At 54.6% G+C, this 16,511-nt stretch overlaps 3 protein-coding genes across 8 annotated transcripts in view; 1 reads left to right on the forward strand and 2 right to left on the reverse strand.

The window, feature by feature from the left end:
• The window catches only part of GGA3 (golgi associated, gamma adaptin ear containing, ARF binding protein 3), a 16,264-nt gene extending 8,584 nt beyond the window's left edge, over window positions 1–7,680 (reverse strand). The window contains exons 1-5 of one of the 4 annotated variants that reach the window (XM_036836081.1): window positions 7,564–7,618; window positions 7,160–7,397; window positions 1,677–1,761; window positions 1,472–1,547; window positions 1–75 (exon numbers count right to left, since the gene is read on the reverse strand). The exon at window positions 1–75 is cut by the window's left edge and continues 24 nt beyond it. In XM_036836081.1, coding sequence (XP_036691976.1) covers window positions 1–60 — 60 coding nt within the window. In that variant the 5' untranslated portion in view covers window positions 61–75; window positions 1,472–1,547; window positions 1,677–1,761; window positions 7,160–7,397; window positions 7,564–7,618. Of the gene's footprint in view, window positions 76–1,471; window positions 1,548–1,676; window positions 1,762–7,159; window positions 7,398–7,563 lie in introns of all 4 variants that reach the window. The other 3 variants (XR_005017728.1, XM_036836080.1, XM_036836079.1) reach the window with 3 other exon arrangements.
• Window positions 7,676–10,934, forward strand: MRPS7 (mitochondrial ribosomal protein S7). The gene is made up of 5 exons (XM_036836091.1): window positions 7,676–7,998; window positions 8,543–8,734; window positions 8,850–8,913; window positions 9,277–9,444; window positions 10,310–10,934. The coding sequence occupies exons 1-5, from the start codon at window positions 7,820–7,822 to the stop codon at window positions 10,529–10,531; spliced, it is 825 nt and encodes a 274-aa protein (XP_036691986.1). The 5' UTR covers window positions 7,676–7,819; the 3' UTR covers window positions 10,532–10,934.
• On the reverse strand, window positions 10,835–15,148 carry MIF4GD (MIF4G domain containing). 3 transcript variants are annotated; one of them, XM_036836088.1, is made up of 6 exons: window positions 15,001–15,148; window positions 13,703–13,834; window positions 12,732–12,841; window positions 12,378–12,533; window positions 12,194–12,286; window positions 10,835–11,615 (listed from the first exon to the last, which is right to left on the reverse strand). In XM_036836088.1, the coding sequence occupies exons 2-6, from the start codon at window positions 13,788–13,790 to the stop codon at window positions 11,388–11,390; spliced, it is 675 nt and encodes a 224-aa protein (XP_036691983.1). In that variant the 5' UTR covers window positions 13,791–13,834; window positions 15,001–15,148; the 3' UTR covers window positions 10,835–11,387. The 3 variants fall into 3 exon arrangements, with proteins under 3 accessions (XP_036691983.1, XP_036691982.1, XP_036691981.1); XM_036836087.1 differs by lacking the exon at window positions 15,001–15,148 and adding an exon at window positions 14,708–14,852; XM_036836086.1 differs by lacking the exon at window positions 15,001–15,148 and adding an exon at window positions 14,645–14,819.
• Between the last annotated feature and the right edge of the window lie 1,363 nt (window positions 15,149–16,511).

The following is a 16,511-nucleotide window of genomic DNA, read 5'->3' on the forward strand; positions in this document are numbered from 1 at the left end:
CTCATTCAAAAACCGGAACTTTCCCACTTCGTTATGAAATCTCCTCCCACAGTTCTTCATGCAGGCCTCCAGCACCTGGACCACACAAAGGCGAGGCGCTCAGACTGGGACCCGGCACTCGGCCAGACCCCACACAGAGGGAGCGCTGAATAAATACTCACCCAAGGAAGGAACTAACCAGGAAAAGAGGCGTGCACTGCCCCAGGGGACATCAGGGCAACAGGATTACTGACGAAAGGGTCCCTCAAATTGTAAACCTCTCCTGGGGAAGCTCAACAGGAACTAAAGTAAAAAACCCTGAGACCCAGATACCAAGACAGATCGAGTGTCCGTCCTGGAAGGTGCCTGCCTGCAGATTCTGCCCTTGTGTTTCACAGGTGAGGAGACGGAGACCCAGAGAGCACACGCTTCTCTCAGCGTCCAGGGTTCTTTCCATAAGCTGATCAACGTTTTGGGAAGGTGGGAGAGAATTCTGTTAAATTCTGTTTTCTTCATTTTAGACGGCACACTATTTTCCCTCCCCCGGCCCCCATCTGTTTTCCTTCTGGGGCCCATAGGACTGCCTTAAGTTTTCCTCCAAGGAGCAAACCACCCCAGTGCTGCCCCCTTCCCTGGCTCCTGTCTTCGTAAAGCGGGGTTTTTCAGCTGCACCGCTGCTGACCTTTTGGGACGGTCACTTGCTGTAGAAGCCTGTCCTGTGCGTTAGAGGGCGCTCAGCAGCACCCCTGGCCTCCACCCACCAGATGCCAGTAGCACCTCCTGACCTGTGACAACCAAAAGTGTCTCCAGACATTGCCCAGTGTACCCTGGGGGACAAAACTGCCCCCAGTCGAGAACCACTGTTCTAAGGCCATCGCTCTCCGGAGGACACAGCAGAGCCCTGTGCGTGGGCTAAGTGCCTTTTCCACGACCGTGTTCCCCTCTCCCGGTTTTCCAGGAGCTGAACGAAGTCAGGAGAGAACCTGGGCCCCCGGCTTAGGGGAGAGCCTGGGAGGCGCCCGAGTGCCGCACACGGCTCCACATCCTGAACCCCCTTAGTCTGAATAAACGCTAGGATCTGCCTGTTGGTGTGATGCCTTCACTAGTAACCGGCATTATTTGTAGCTACAGGATGAATTACACTGGGCCAACTCTTACCTGGCAAGACAGCTCTGTCAGCCTCTCTTCAAGAAGCCTTCTCTGAGCCTCACCCCCAGCCCAGGGCCCCTGCCCCTGGTTCCCTCCCTCAGCCACTCTGCTTTTCCCACTAGACCCTGTGCCCACACTTCAGCCATCCGTGAAGCTCAGTGCCTGGCACAGGGGCACACACATTTGTGGAACAGCTGACTGAGCAAGGTCCAGGTATGTCTAGTTTGTATCGAGGATGTTCAGCCGGCTTAGGGTGTGAGCCCTGACCCCCTGAGAGATCCCAGCGGGCTCATGGGGAAAGGCCTGGGCTCATGAAGAGCCACCGTCAGCACGAAGAACCTACCGTCAGGGCCTGGACTGCCTCCCATTCCTGCGGAGACTGGATCTTATGGGCCAGCAGCCGGACGGCGATCTGTGGCCTGGGAGACAAGCAGACCACACTTTCAGGACACTGACCCGAGGCCATCTGGCTAGCCCTCCTTGGCCACAGTTTTTTACTTTTCCAGTCAACTACCTCTTACCTGCCCCCTAACAGCTTTGAGACTCACCCTTCAAGCTCTTTGTTGATCTGATCACAAAAGCCAATTATGTATTCCCAGTCCTCCTGGCGGTTGGAAGGATTGGTGGCTTTATCTTGGGACAGAACAAAGAAGAGTACGGTTGTTATAAAGAGTAAGGAGGACAGTATGGAAGGTGTTTCTCACACTTTTTAGGCACTGATGTGAAGAAATTTCTTCTCTAGTAGAAAAGACTCAATAGTTCAGTCAGAAAGCAAGTCAAATACAAATACCACTTTCTGTCCAATATTTTAAAAGTCACAAATGAAAGAGAAAACAAATCCTAAGCCTCTCATTTTAAGGCAAGCTAATAACAACATTTACTGAACCCCTCTAAGCACCAATCATTGTGCTATCTGTCCCTGGGGTTGCAGAAACAGAATCTGAGCTTGAGTAATCAGCACCCTTAAGTTTTGTTGTTTTTGTTTTGTTTTTTTTTTTGGCTGCACCGCGCAGCATGTGGGATCTTAATTCCCCCGACCACTGGACCACGACGGAAGTCCCAGCACCCTTAAGTTTATTATTTGTTTGTTTATTTATTTATTTTTAGCTGCGTTGGGTCTTTGTTGCCGCACGCGGCTTTCTCTAGTTGCGGCGAGCGGGGGCTACTCTTCGTTGCAGCGCGTGGGCTTCTCACCGCGGTGGCTTCTCTTGTTGCGGAGCACGGGCTCTAGGTGTGCGGGCTTCAGTAGTTGTGGCACACGGGCTTAGCTGCTCCGTGGCATGTGGGATCTTCCCGGACCAGGGCTCGAACCCGTGTCCCCTGCATGGGCAGGCGGATTCTTAACCACTGCGCCACCAGGGAAGTCCCCACCCTTAAGTTTAACTGGTCTTCCATGATCAAGGACAAAGACAAGCGTTGAAGAGTTCTCAGAGGGTCACTGAGGGTTTAAATTCCAGGAGCTAAATGCCAAGTCTCCTAATACTTGGTGTGGGTCCTCTCTTCTCTGTTATCCCCAGAACCTGTGCTTATAGAGGATGGCCCCAGCTGAGGGTGGTTAAATGTGTTCCCATCTCTGATTCAGATCTTGGAGTCAGCCTCTTCTAGAAAGCACTCTCAAGCTGTTTGCTAAATTTAGGGCTTCAGGTTCAGAAGACAAAAGGAAGACTGAAGGCGTGTATCCTTTTTTAAGTACCAGGCTCCTCCTGCAGATTTCCACAAGGGCCAAAAGCAGAGTGAAAGCCTGGAAAAAGCCCTTCCCAACAAGGGGTGTTGTTAGACGTTCCTAAATTCTGATTTTTCGTGACTGTTTTCTTAACTTCCTTTCCCCCTAACGTTAGAAGTCACTAGCTCCACGACCAAATCTAACAGGGACTCCTAGCCACCCCCGACCCCTCCAGTAGGAGTCACAAGAATCAGCAGACGCCAGCTGGCAGCAGAGGGAACCCCTGCAGCGCCCAGCGCTGCGCGTGCGTGGCAGCGTTTCTGCTCTGGTTGCAAGAAAATTCTGATGGTTTAGGATCATATTTGGAGGAAAAAACAGCTGTCAGTCCTCAATCTTGAAAAGAGAATTAGCAGGCCCTTCAGAATGTCATGCTTGAAGGGAAGGGAAATTAATTCCATCAAGAGTGGCTATTTATTGCCACAGTGACCTACTAGCTGTTACCCTCCAGAAAAGCCGAGTCTCTCCCACCAGGTGTCTGAAATTTTCTCAGGTATCGGCATGGCTTTGTTACTAATCCATATCATTTGAGATGCTTAAAGTTCTCATGACGTCAAGAGGCTGTAGGATACAAAAAGATGGTCTGAGGAGCCACACCTACACCTGTCACTATCATCATTTTGGGGACAGTCGCATGCCTCGTGATATAAGAAAAAGAAGCCCACTCGCTTCCACTGTTTGCAACTAGAAAAGCATCTTACAGATACAGTGTACAATGTGGACAGCCCCTCACCACACATGGTCATTCACCAAACAATGTACTCTGCCCGGGGCTGCCGTAACTCCTGTAGCATTTCTGCTCCCAAGAACGCTCCCACTTACTTTTCACTTATGTTCAACATCTCTAGAATCTCACTCCCTTTTCCCTTGATAGATCTTTTTACTGCAAACCTGGAGGGAGCTCTCTGCTTACACATGAGCACAAAAAACCCTGGTTTCAGCCATGGTTGGTCCCACTTCTGAGTACATCCTCCAACTCTCCAGCCAGCTCAGACGGCAGACCTCAGTCACCCACGGGGACTGGAAGAACCTCTGGGGATGATTCTGGGCGACTCAATCGCCCCATCTGCCCACTGCCTCCCCAGCAGACTCACAACTGTCACCCCCTCAACATTCTCCTTCACCTGGCGCGGAGGTGACACCAGAGCCGCCTCTCAGGTCCTGCCTTCTAGAACTGCCTCTGGGCTCCACTCTGATTCAAGGTTTCTATTTTTGAGGCTCCGTTGGAAGCCTTATTCTAGTCTGTGTCTTTGCCTCTATGTTTCCTGCTCTCATTTTCAACTTAGTTCCATCTCTAGCCTTGACTGTCGTGGGACCGTTGGTCAAGTAGGGATGGAAACAGCAGCATTGGCTACGCCTTCCCAACACGGCTCAGATAGTCCAGTGATGACAAGTTCTATGTAGCAAATGATGCAGAAATAAGCAGAGGCAAGGACACAGATGGAAAGGGAGTCAAGAGTCAGCCTTCAGTGCTGTGGTCTTGAATCGAGGGTGACAGTCAATCACCAAGTCTTCATTAAGCAGCCATAGAAGACTAAGTACACAGCGTGGTAGGCCCTGGAGGGACTACAGGGAAAGCACAAGATTCGGATCCTACCCTTGAGGAGGTCACGCTCTTCTGGTGCAACACATGAGAAATAACCAGAGCAAAAAACAAGACACGGTGTAATTATAAGTGCTAATTTGGTGCAGAAACGAGTCTAAAAACAAACTCACCACTTCTACTTCTTGACTTCCCTGTTTCTATAAATGGTGCCACCATTCAAAAGCTCCTTTTGCCCCACCCCCAGGCACCCAGGTTTGAACACTCCTTCTTCCCTCTCCTCACCCATTTTCATCAGTCAGTCATAATCCCTTACTTCTCGATTTTTTTGAGGGGGGGGGGCATGTCACACGGCTAGCGGGATCTTACAATAGTTCCCCACCAGGGATCGAACCCGGGCCCTCAGCAGTGAGAGTACCGAGTCCTAACCACTGGACCGCCAGGGAAGTCCCCTCAGTGTCTTTTAAAAACTCTCACTTCTTCTTTTCTTATTCCTTCCCCGACCTCCTTACTTCTCACCTGCTTCCAGAACTTCTGCTCCAACCCATCCTTCGTAAAAACACCAACATGAACCAACAAAACACTAATTTTACCAGGTACAGTAGGAATGGGGACCTCCTAACTGTAGACACGTAAACTTCTTGGGCTGGAATTCAAGCTGGTCCGGAATTTGGTTCTAACTTCCCAGCTTTCTCTCCCACCACACTCCCACAGGAACCCCCTGCTTGAACCAGCCAAACAGCTGTTACTGCGTACCCCAGACGTGGTCTGCTCCCTCCACATCACTGTCTGGTGTTTTCTTAGCCAATTTTCCCATTCCTTAGGGCCTAGCTCGAGTGCCATCTCCCCACTGGGAGAATCATCTTCCATTCCACTTATTCCCAACTTCCCAAAGAAACTGTCTGCATTTTAGCATTTATGGCTCTTGCTTTTATCTTTTTACTTAAAAATGCTGTATCCACTCCAGCATCACTTTCATCAAACTGAAGGCAAAGATTGTTTGAACTTCTTAATTTTCATCACACCTCACATAGCAGGTAGTCACTAGACGCTGATCAACTGCTGTAACGCAGGACTTTGGAGAAGGCTGAAATCAAGAGGTGGTTTGCAGGGAAGGAGATTCTGCGGTGCATTTTACAGCATGTAGTGGAGCAAAGGGGAACAGGGCTTTCAGATAAGGAGAGGAATGTGTGTTGGTGGGACAAGAACATACAACTGACCAAAGTAAGGAAGAATATCAGGAAGCCACAAAGAAGCAGCAGTAGAATGACTTAACTAAACAGAAGTGCTCTCTGGGAGCAGAATGCAGAATGGACTGATGGGGGAGGGGAGAGGCCTGAGACAGTGGGCCCAGCAGAGGCTTCTGTAATAACTCCTGCAAACTGGGACTTCCCTGGTGATCCAGTGGTAAAGAATCTGCCTTACGATGCAGGGGACGCAGTTTAAATCGCTGGTCAGGGAACTAAGATCCCACATGCCGCGGGGCAACTAAGCCCACGCGCCACAACTACTGAGCTCGCGCACCTCAACTAGAGCCCGCGTGCCGCAACTAAGACCCGACACAGCCAAAAATAAAATAAATAAATAATAAATAAATCTTAAAAAAAAAAAAAATTCCAGCAAACCACGGAGTGACAAGGACATGGACTAAGACGGTGCTGAACTCCAAGCACTGGTTCGTTCAATTGGTACAGTTCACACCATTAAGTCGTAAGAACCAGGAAGGTGGACACAGGGTAAGAACGGAAGGAATCTTACCACTGCCTCAAGTGTCACTCTAAGTAACAGGAAAGGGTCAAAGGCCAGTCTCAGCTCTGGTCTCTACAGATACCATCCCTCTCCCCCGTCACCATCTCCACTCTCCCTCAGAAACAGGTCAGTCTGCTCTTCCAAACTAACGCTAAACCTAGCCTATTAAACTCAGCTTAGGTCATTTAAATTACTCCAGTGTCCCCATTAATATCTATGAATGGAACCAATTCCAGTGTGCTTATATCCGGTTGGGTGGCTCTGGGCAAGTGAATTGATTAGAGTCAGGGTGCCCTCTTTTTGTGAAATTGTGACAGTGGTACCTACTTTGCTGGGATACTTGATAAATGAATTAAATGAATGTCTTTGGAGCACTGAGCTCCTTGGAGGACAGTTCCATACATACAGAAGGCTTTGTGACCTGCCTGCAACTGCAGATTTTGCAAATGTAACTTAAGTTCAACCACCTGAACAGGGTTTCTTGTTAAGAAAAGTCAGGCAATTGGAGGAAACAGGCATCACCTCCAAGAGCCTGCAGGCTCTACTGCACAAGGCAGTATCTAGGCGTCTTGCCCGTCTTATCACCCTGTCCAATTTGTCTTCACTTAAAGACGCCTCCAGGGGTCTCCTCTAGTCCACAGTGAAATCAACGTATTAACTCTGCAGCCAAATACTACCTGCTAAGGTTAACCCGTATTTCCTTAACAGCACTATGAATTAGCAGTCATAGCAATAGGCCGCTATAACTACACCATCATGCTGTGCCCCTCAGCTTTGCTCTGAGGTTACCAACGAACGACTCTTGAAGACGTGCGGTGGTGGGGGAGGGGAGCGGCCGCCCCCACCCCCAACATAGCTTTCGCCACACTTTGGTCACTGCAGGAGGAAGGTAGAGCTCTGTTCTCTCTGTCTCACTTTGGATTACTCTCACTTCAAACATTCAGCCTACACGAAGCGGTCACTTCTCGAATACATGGTCACAATTCTGAAGCTATGTGTGTATCCTCAGCGACACCCACCGCTCCCGGAGTTTCAGCCCAAATCCGAAGCTTTTCCCTTCGTGAGGGAGGCGCAGGGGTCCCGGAATCAGCCGCGCGCGGCCCCACAGTCTCCCCCAAGCGCCGATGCATGCCAGCCCGAAGCACTTGGCTGTCGCTTTCCCGGAGCCCGCGGGGCCGGGACAGGACCCGAGCTCACGCCGCTGCTCGCGGGAGCGGGAGGAGGCGCCGCAGCAAAGGGAGCAGGGGCCGGGACGTCCTGCTGGGGAAGGGGCGTGATCGCGGGACGCTCGCGGCGCGGGCGAGGCCAGGCGCGGGCTGCCTGGCGGCGCCACCGCGGGACCCGGGGACGGGGCAGAGAGGTGCGGGTGGGGCGGTGCGGCTCCGCGGCTCAAAAGCAAACAGAATCCGCCGCGACTACTCACTCAGCCAGGACTCCAGACTCTCCCCTTCCGCCTCCGCCATATTGCAGCCGCCAGGGCCGGCCCAGCGGCCTCAAACCTCGCGAGAACCTGAAAGAGACAGGCCGGGGCGGGGACTGCATAGGGGCCTGAGATTACCGAGCGCCGCCACCGAGGGTCGCGCCAGGCTGCGACGGATAATGGGAGAGCGAATGTTTCCTTTGACTCTTCGCTTTAGACTCCGGAGTGAGAGACTCCTAAGACTCAGATTAATAGGGTGATGCACAGAGGACCCTGTAGAGCCTTTTCCCCGTCTTCCGTCACTCGCTCAGGCACGCCGAGGGCAGCCTCTCTAGGGTCCTCGTGGCCAGCCAAGATGGCTGCCTCCGTGGTGACGGCTGCGCGAGGGTGGTCGGGCTTGCTGCTGGGCGTGCGGAGTGCTGTCCTGAGGCTTCCAGGGTGAGAGGGCGGCGGGCAGCTGGGAGGCCGCTTGTGTCTTCACGGAGAGACTTGCTGGGAAGGAAGGGGGAGCCACAGGCAGGCCTCGCGGGTTCCAGGAGAGAGCCTGGGGGCCGGGATATCTGAGTCCAAGCCTCTTTAACCAGCCGCGTGACTTTGAGTCAACCTGAAGGCTTAGTGACTGCTCCCAGCCCGAGGGGTTCTCACTTGGAACTGCAAGTGCGATCTTGGTAAAGAACTCAGAGGTGGGATTTTCTTTGCTGGGTGTTGGGGGGAGAGATGCATAGGCGGGGTGCCTATCCTCAGGTTCAGGGGCCTGTCCTTACCGTTGGCACTTGAGGAGCAGACTTTCCTGGCCTGTTTGGGGGAGGTCCTCCTACCTCTTGGGACAAGAGCCAGAAGTTTTGCGGTTCAGCTTTGGCTGGCGGTCTCCATGCTGCTCTCACTCGTCGGCGGATTGGCACACATGCCTGTCGTTAAGTCAAGCCTTTTCACTTGTGGAGTCAGCTTTTGCCCTTCTCTTCCTCGCCCCCTCCTCCCCCAGGCTAACCCAGGTGAGGTGGAGCCGCTATGGTCCTGAATACCAGGATCCCCAGATTGACAAGGAATATTACCGCAAGCCCTTGACCGAGCTGACTGAGGAGGAAAAGTATGAGCGGGAGCTCAGGAAGACTCAGGTTATCAAAGCTGCCCCTGCGACAAGAACAAGCTCTGTGTTTGAAGACCCAGTGATCAGGTTAGAAGGAAACAAACTTTTGTTCTGCGGAGTGAGACTGTACCAGGGAGGGTCTGCAGTAGGGGTTCCCTGATACAGCCTTGGCGAGCTAAACATGTTGCTTTTCTCCTTGAAGTAAATTCACCAACATGATGATGAAAGGAGGAAACAAAATACTGGCCAGATCCCTCATGACACAGGTAAACAGTACCTCTCTTTCTCATCTTTGTTTTCCCCATAGCTTTGTACTTGGCTCTTTTTTAACATAAAGAATTCATTCTATACTTTCATTAAAATTAATTTCCATGTACTTATGCGTGGGAATGGGGGCTCTAAGGAAGTCCTGCAGGAGTCAACCACTGCCATTCCCTACCCCCATGTGACAAATCTTAGCCTGCTCTTTCTGTCCTAGTCCAGGATCTTTGGTTCAGAAGTGCTGAGGGAGTAGCTGCACAGCTACAGAAGAAGAAAAGGATGATGGGAGTAAGGGGCAAGGTCCTAGCTCAGCTGGGTTAACCGTTTAGGGAGCCTGGGGCAGCCTCTTCCACTGTATCCCTTTGCAGACTCTGGAAGCTGTGAAAAGGAAACAGTTTGAGAAGTACCACGCTGCTTCTGCAGAGGAACAGGCAACCATTGAATGCAACCCTTACACCATCTTCCACCAAGCACTGAAAAACTGTGAGCCTGTGATTGGGCTGGTATCCATCCTCAAGGGTGGCCATTTCTATCAGGTGAGTGGTCAGGGCGGGAAAGCAGGGCTGCTCATGTGTGAAACGATGGTGGGGGTGGGTAGAGTTGGGCCAAGGTTGATAGCTTTCTAAGGACTGGGGAGTGTCAGGATCAGCTCATCTGAGCCCCACAGTGTAAAGATTACAGGTAGAAGATGGAAGAGAGAAAAAAAAAAAAAGTATCCACGTGACCTCTTTTGAAGGCCCACCCCACCCCCCGTTCTGTTCAGCATTCTGTGTTATAAACTATAAGCTTCTCATGGTGAGGGACTATGTTTATACCTCATGTTTATACACCACTGTCTAGTGTAGTGCTTGAATGATGCTTCATCACCGTTTGTTGAACTGAACTAGGTGTCTCTATCATGCCATTTAATATTTCATCGTCGTAATCCGGTGTTCTTGTCTTTCCTTTTTCAATGTAAACTTCATAAAGGTAGAGGCTTTTTCATTAATGTCTGTGTCCCTAGGGTCGGCATGGTACCTGGCACATAGCGGGGGCCTGGCAAATGATTCTTGGACAAGAGGGTCTTCTTTCTAGGCACGCATGATCTGTGTTGGCTAAGTCATGCCCAGCTGACAGGGCTTTTTCCAGTGGTGCCTGTCTCAACTTGGCTGAGCCCCCTTTAGAGGTGAAAGAGGCCAGTACTCAAGAAGTCTTTGCTCGATGAATGCCTGATGTCTGCTGCACCGAGGTCAGCCAGGGGTGAGAGAGGCTCAGAGGGGAAAAGGCAGGCCCCCTCCTCAGCAGCCTTGCCAGGGCTGGCCCAGAGCGGACCTGTGGCTGCTTCTTAAGAGCTCTAGGAGGAGGGAGGCTGCAGTCCTGGCAAGTTGTTAGACTAACTTGCCCGTGTTCAATCTTGCCCAGGTCCCTGTGCCGCTAGCTGAGCGGCGTCGCCGCTTCCTGGCCATGAAGTGGATGATTACTGAGTGTCGGGAGAAGAAGCACCGGCGGATGCTGATGCCGGAGAAGCTGTCCCAGGAGCTGCTGGAGGCTTTTCACAACCGGGGCCCTGTGATCAAGAGAAAGCACGACACGCACAAGATGGCCGAGGCCAACCGCGCGCTGGCCCACTACCGCTGGTGGTAACGGGTGGGCGGAGGAGCTGGGAGGAGCCCAGCACGCTGTTGTAAGAAATGGCGTGAGCCACCGCCATGTTGCAGAACACCTGTGGGTTAAGCGTATACTTGCCTTTCAGGGGCAGGCGGGCCTCCTAAGAAGGATGGAGCAGCATGTTTATTGCTTGTTAGTCCTTTCTCTGGGGGCTAGAACTCGCTCTCCCTGCCCCATCTCCTTGCAAAGAGGGGACATAGCAACTTGGATTTTCCCCAAGAAACTTAGGGCTCTTCCTTCAGCTTGGGGTGGACCTTTGGGTGATATGAAAGGAAGCAGTTTTAGTATCAGAAAAAGTTTATTAGAAAATTCTCATCCTGAGCTGGCGTAGCATGTGATGTGGTATTGCCATTCATTAAAACCAACTGGAGGAAACGTGCTCGGTTCCAAAGTGGTCCTTGTACAAAATGTATAAAAAGCAGTTTCTGGTGTGACTCTGCTTCTCCCCTTTGATATCCCAAAGCACCCTACCAATGGCTCTGGGTACTCATTTTACAGATGGGGAAACTGAGGCACCAAGATAGCTATTGTACCAAAGGTTACATAGTGCAGTGCTTGTCAGGAGTTGCCCTTCTTTGCCTGGCCCAGGTTGAAGGTGAGGGGAGCCAAACGCTGATGGGACCGTGGGGCAGGTGTGCTTGGTGTCTTCCCCAATCCTGGAATCGGAGTGAAGGTGCTCAGGGCGGGACCACCGCGTAAGTGGGAAACATCTCGGGTGCTTTTGGAAGTCTGGAAGGGAAGAAGTCTGGGAGAGGCGAAGACGCCACGGCGAGGCTGGGAGGGGGGTAGAAGAAAGGCCGGTGCCGCTGGGGAGGAGGCGTGATTTGGAGGCCTAGTCAGAGACCTCGCTGTAGTAATACTTGTGCGCAGCCGGGGTCGTCTTCCAGCCAGCTGCCCGGAACTCGACGATCTCCAGCAGCAGCAGCTGGGCCAGGGAGCTGAGGCCGGCTGGGAGCAGGAAGCCATCCCGGATCAGGACAAAGAGCTCATCCATGCGCTGCCCGTTCATCTTCTCCAGCTGCTCCCCGACCCGGTGCAGCTGCAGCACTAGGCAGTCCACCTGCAGGGGGCAGCAGGAGGTCACCCCGGGCCGGGCCCCCCATCCCACACAGCAGCTATTTACTGAGCGCTCACCGTGCACCAGGCACCGGGCTTGGCCCTGTGCACGTGTTTCCCCACTTCATCCTCACCCCACCCAGTGGGCGTGGTCCACGTCTTACATGAAAGGAAGCAAGTTCAGAGACTTGCTTAAGGTCTCTCACCTGGGCCAGGCTGGACTCAGGCCCTGTTTCCAAACTGCTTCTGAACCCCACTTTCCTGCCCCCTCCCCCCCAACCCTGGTGTGGTTTTGGGGTCATCTGTATCCACAGCTGGCTGACGCTCTCACCAGTCCTATCATAGGTTGGCTTTCCTACTGGGAAGGCAGCCTCTGAGCCAGGAGGTTTTGGCTGTGCTCTGTTCTGGATAAACTCCAGACCTAGCAGCTTGCCCTGTAACTGTGACAGGCCTTAAATGCCCCCACCAGGCTCCTGCCCCAGCAAGTGATGCCCTTGAAAGTCTCCACGAACAGTGGGCGGGCATTCTGAGTTAAGCCGGAGACAGCCCACCTCCACAGCCTTCTGTGCTAGGGCCACCCACCTCCTCCTCCTTGCTCAGACTGTCGGGCTGGGCCAGCCGGAAGAGGCAGTCGTAGACGGGGTTCACCAGGGCCATCATGGGCATGTTGTTCACCTACGGGGGGAGAGCGGGGGCCAGAGCCCGGCTTAGTGGCACAGGAGACAGGCCGTCTGTGCCGCACAGGACGTGGCTGGCAGGGCCTCACCCTCAGGTAGTCAAAGATGTTGCAGATAAAGGTGACGTAGCAGACCCAGCCCTGCAGGGAGCGGGCTCGAAGCTGCTCCCGAGCCTGGTACTCCTGCTGCAGCCGGTTGAGGAGTCCACGGCGGAAGACACTCTGGCCTGCTTGCTTGCTCTCTGCCTGTGAGCCAGGGAAAGGGTGGTGAAGGGCAGTCACAGGGCCGTCGCAACTCCACCCAAGCTTCCAAGGCCGAGGACCCTGCTGTCCTCTCTCGCCTCTGAGGCCAACCCTTTGCATCTCTGCCCTGCTGGCCAGGCCTCTGCCCACTCCTGAAGCACCTTCCTCAAAGCGTCCCCTTCTCTACCAGCCCCACCCAACCTGAATGATGGCGTAGCACATGCGTCCTGCTTCCTTGCTGAATACACAGTCCTGCAGAGAATGGTCCACAATCACATTGGCCACTTTCTCCAAGTCCACGGCACCTGGATCTAGGGTAAAGACAGGTGGGGAGTCTAGAGCTGCTTAATTATCACATTTGCCTCCACCTGCTTCTGAAGGATTCAAGATGTTCACAGAAGAGCACTCCCATTATACGCTTCCGTTTAAAGAGACCAGGAAACAGGAAACTACACACTGGAGCAGCTGTAGCCGTGAGCCTCCTGATGGCCCAGTCAGAGGAAACGGGGAGGGTCATGTGGCTGTTAGAGAATCAAAGAATGCTCGTTTTTTTAGGACACATCTTTTCCTAGCCCTAGGTTGAGGATGGAATGCTGAATGACAATGCCTTTGACAGCCATTTCACGGAAGAAAGTGTTCTTATAATACACACACGTGAACCCCTGACAAGAGCGGGCCAGGCAGGGCCTCCCCACAGGCTCAGCTTGGCACGTGATGGGCATTGCTAATCGTTAGCTGAGTCAAACTTCTGTCCTGAAAGTGCTGCAAGAAGGCACTGGTCCAGGACAATTACTGTAGCTCCCCTGCCAAGCAGAACACTCCGTCCTCTGTCCCACGTCAGGCAACTCTGCACAGTCAAGGGAGTTGGCTGCAGCAACGCACAAACCAGGTCCAGCGTAAGGACTTAAGGGGCAGGAACTGTGTTCTCTGTGCCTCACTCTCCTCTCGTGGGCACCTAAACTTTAAAAAAAGGCTTTACAATCTGAGGGGGTGACTCTATGATTCATACTGCCAAATACTGGCCTAAATGTAGCTTGTCTTCCAGTTCCAGAATTATGTTGCTGACTCCTATTCTCAGAAGGGGAAGGGAGAGGGCTCAGTACTCCAGGCCTGTCCCCTTGGCCCCGTCTCTGTAGCTCTGGGCCCAGGCTCAGGGGGCTCCGCGTGCTCACCTTTGAGGGCTGTCTTCAGCAGCTGCTGGGTCTCTGCATCAAAAGACTGGATTTTATACTCCTCTCTCCTGGGCTCCCCCATGACCATCCAGCTGCAGCAACTCTTCCCTAGGTTGGGACTAATGACAGCACCTGGAGAGGAGAGGCCTCAGGTGTGGCGCACGGGGCCAGGGCTCCCAGCTCTCCCGGCCTGCGGCAGGGCTGGCCAGTGCTTGAGACAGGTGCTCCTGGGCAGTCCATGGCATTCAGTGGTTGGCTGGGTGCCCGCCAAGCTTGGCTTCTGGTGGAGACTGGGCACCAGCCAGGCACCTGCTGCTCAGTTAAAGAACCCCTGTAGCTTCTGGGATTACACAAGAGTAAAGAGATGAAGGGTGAATGCGTCTACCCTCCAGTCCCAGCAGCAGGCAGGGTTTTTCTCAGCTGATACCAAGCGGTGGGGTGAGGGTGGATATGTGGATATTAAACACTTCCCCTGCCTATTTATAAGCCGACCTGGAAGCTGCTGGTCCAGCATGGCTCCTGGCGAGTGAGAGGGCTGGGGTCTCCAAGCGTCGGACATGTCTGTCCCAGCAGGGGTCCAAGCCCCTCTCCGCAACCCTCTCCCTTTAGTCAGAGTACTCAGCCCAGAAAGCCCACACTCCTCCTGCCCTCGGGGTGGGGCCGACCAGAGGGCTGGGTGCAGAAGCGGCTCTGCCGCCCTGACTCCCCTTGTCCTGGCCAGCTTCTCCCCGGGACGGACTAGTTAAACTGGCCTCTCGAGTGTTAGAAACCCGGCCCTGCCCGCTCAGGACTCCCTGAGAGTCCTGAGCTCCATTCTGGATCCCTCCTTAAGAAAGGGAGCGAGGTGACGTGTCCCCCAGAGGTGGTCCCCTTTGGAGTCCCCTCTCCGCACTCGGTGCCCCCCCCCATGGCCAAAGGAGAGGACCTTAGGGGTCTCCAGACCTGGGCAGCTTCCCAAACGCCATTCCCGTGGGCTCGAGAGGCGGCGGGAGCGCCGGGACCCACCTGCCGCGCCGGCGCCGCGCCCGCGTGCCCGTAGGCCGCTCGGGGGGCATGCTGTGGGCGCCTCGCCTCCGCTTAGGTCATTTCCTAGCGCGGTGGCGCGGCGGGACCCGGCGCGGCGGGACCCGGGGCGGCGGGGCGGCGGGGCGGGGCCTGGGGCCGCCTCGCCAGCGCCACCTGCCGGAGCCCCGACGTCGCTGCCCTCGCCGCCCGGCCAGGCCCGCCCGAAGGTTGCTGGCATGGGGCCGCGCAGAACGCCCGCGACACTGCTCCCACCGCCCCTGTCCTCTCCTCACCTGGTGCTCCCAGGGGCTATCCGGGGCCACACCGGCTCCTCGGTACTGGGTCGGACCTGCTCCTCAGCGCGCATTAAGCCCTCGGTCTCGAGCGCTAGCACTCCCCCTCTCCCCGCCCCACGCCAGGGCTCAGGTTAAAACGGGGTCAGGGGACTGGCCCGGCCGCGCGGCGTGGGAGGGGCCTGCGGAGGGCGTGGTCCGCAGCCGGGCGGCGGGAGGGAGAAAGGTGGGAGGGCAGAGAAGAGGGCTGGAGGGGCAGGACTTCACAGGTGCTGGCCGTGTGCTCCCCACTCCCACCCCCTCCCCCCAAAGGGGAGAAGGCAGGGAGGTCGTAAGGGCTGGATCAAGTCCCACTAAGCCCCTCTCCTACTCCAAGTACAAACGATATTGGTAAAATAAGTTGAAAATCAATGGGCCAGCCCAAGAGAAAGGATCCCAGTTGCCAACTTGCGGCGCCCAAGGTGTTGGGAGTGACCCTGAGGTTGAGCAAGCCCTTGGCTCAGTCCGTCTTGGTCGGGACTCGGGGGGAGGCGCGGGCCCAGCAGCCCAGACAGGGCCCCCTCTGAGGTCAGCCCTGGGTTGCAGGAGAGCATACAGAAGAGGCTGGAGAAGAACCGTCTCGTCCCATCGCTTAGACGAGAAGGAAGTGTTGATGGCAGGTTCCTGTATCCAAAGCTCGCTCCTCCTGTTCAAAGAGCTGCCACAGTGGTCACCAGAAAATGAACAAGAGAATCTCAGCTGCAGCAAAAGAAACCAATGAGTGGGAGAGCTGAAGAGAACAAAGTTTACTTCAGTGGAATTTCATAAAAAATACATCCAGGCAGCTGCCTCCCTGCAGCTGCAAGCCTTGCCTGCCAAAAACCCTGTGGGTGTGGGAGCCCTCCAGCCACAGGTGAACCTTCTTAATCAGCAACCAGGAGCAGGGAAGCTTCAGGATTCTGGGGACCAGACACATCACAAAGCCCCAGACCAGAGACGAAACAGTAATGGTGAGAAAGGGCCCAGGATCCATGGGGACCGAGAGCCATGACACCCACCCAAGACCTGCTCGAAGGCTGGAGCTGGGGCTGAGGCGAGGTCAGGCTCTAAGTCCTGCACGGGGCTCCCCCTACACAGCCAACCTCTCAGGCCAGGCTTCCCTGGGGCTGGGGAGACTTGGGGTGGAAAGTGGGGGGTGTGTTCTGTAGATTTCCCGTCCTCTCATGCCCCTAACTGTGCCTAGATGGGTGTCTGTTGTGGGTTCCTGTGCCCTGACAACTTCCGGAGCACCAACCGTGCACGCACCAGGCTGCCTGCTCGACCCCCTCTTTCTGGGATTACACAGGATGCACACAGCACCACGCGGGACCCAGGAGGCGCACGCTGAGCGGGCAGCAGATGCTCACCAGCCCAGCCGTGAGCTCCCACCCACCCGGGAGGGCTAACCCAGCCCACAGGGAGAGAGGAGTGATCCCAGGAGGCGGGGGAAAAGGGCTGCTGCCTTTACCGGCGCCCCGCCCCCGTCAGCACAT

This window comes from Balaenoptera musculus, chromosome 20 (assembly GCF_009873245.2).
Source record: "Balaenoptera musculus isolate JJ_BM4_2016_0621 chromosome 20, mBalMus1.pri.v3, whole genome shotgun sequence".
In the NCBI taxonomy this organism is placed as follows: Eukaryota; Metazoa; Chordata; class Mammalia; order Artiodactyla; family Balaenopteridae; genus Balaenoptera; species Balaenoptera musculus.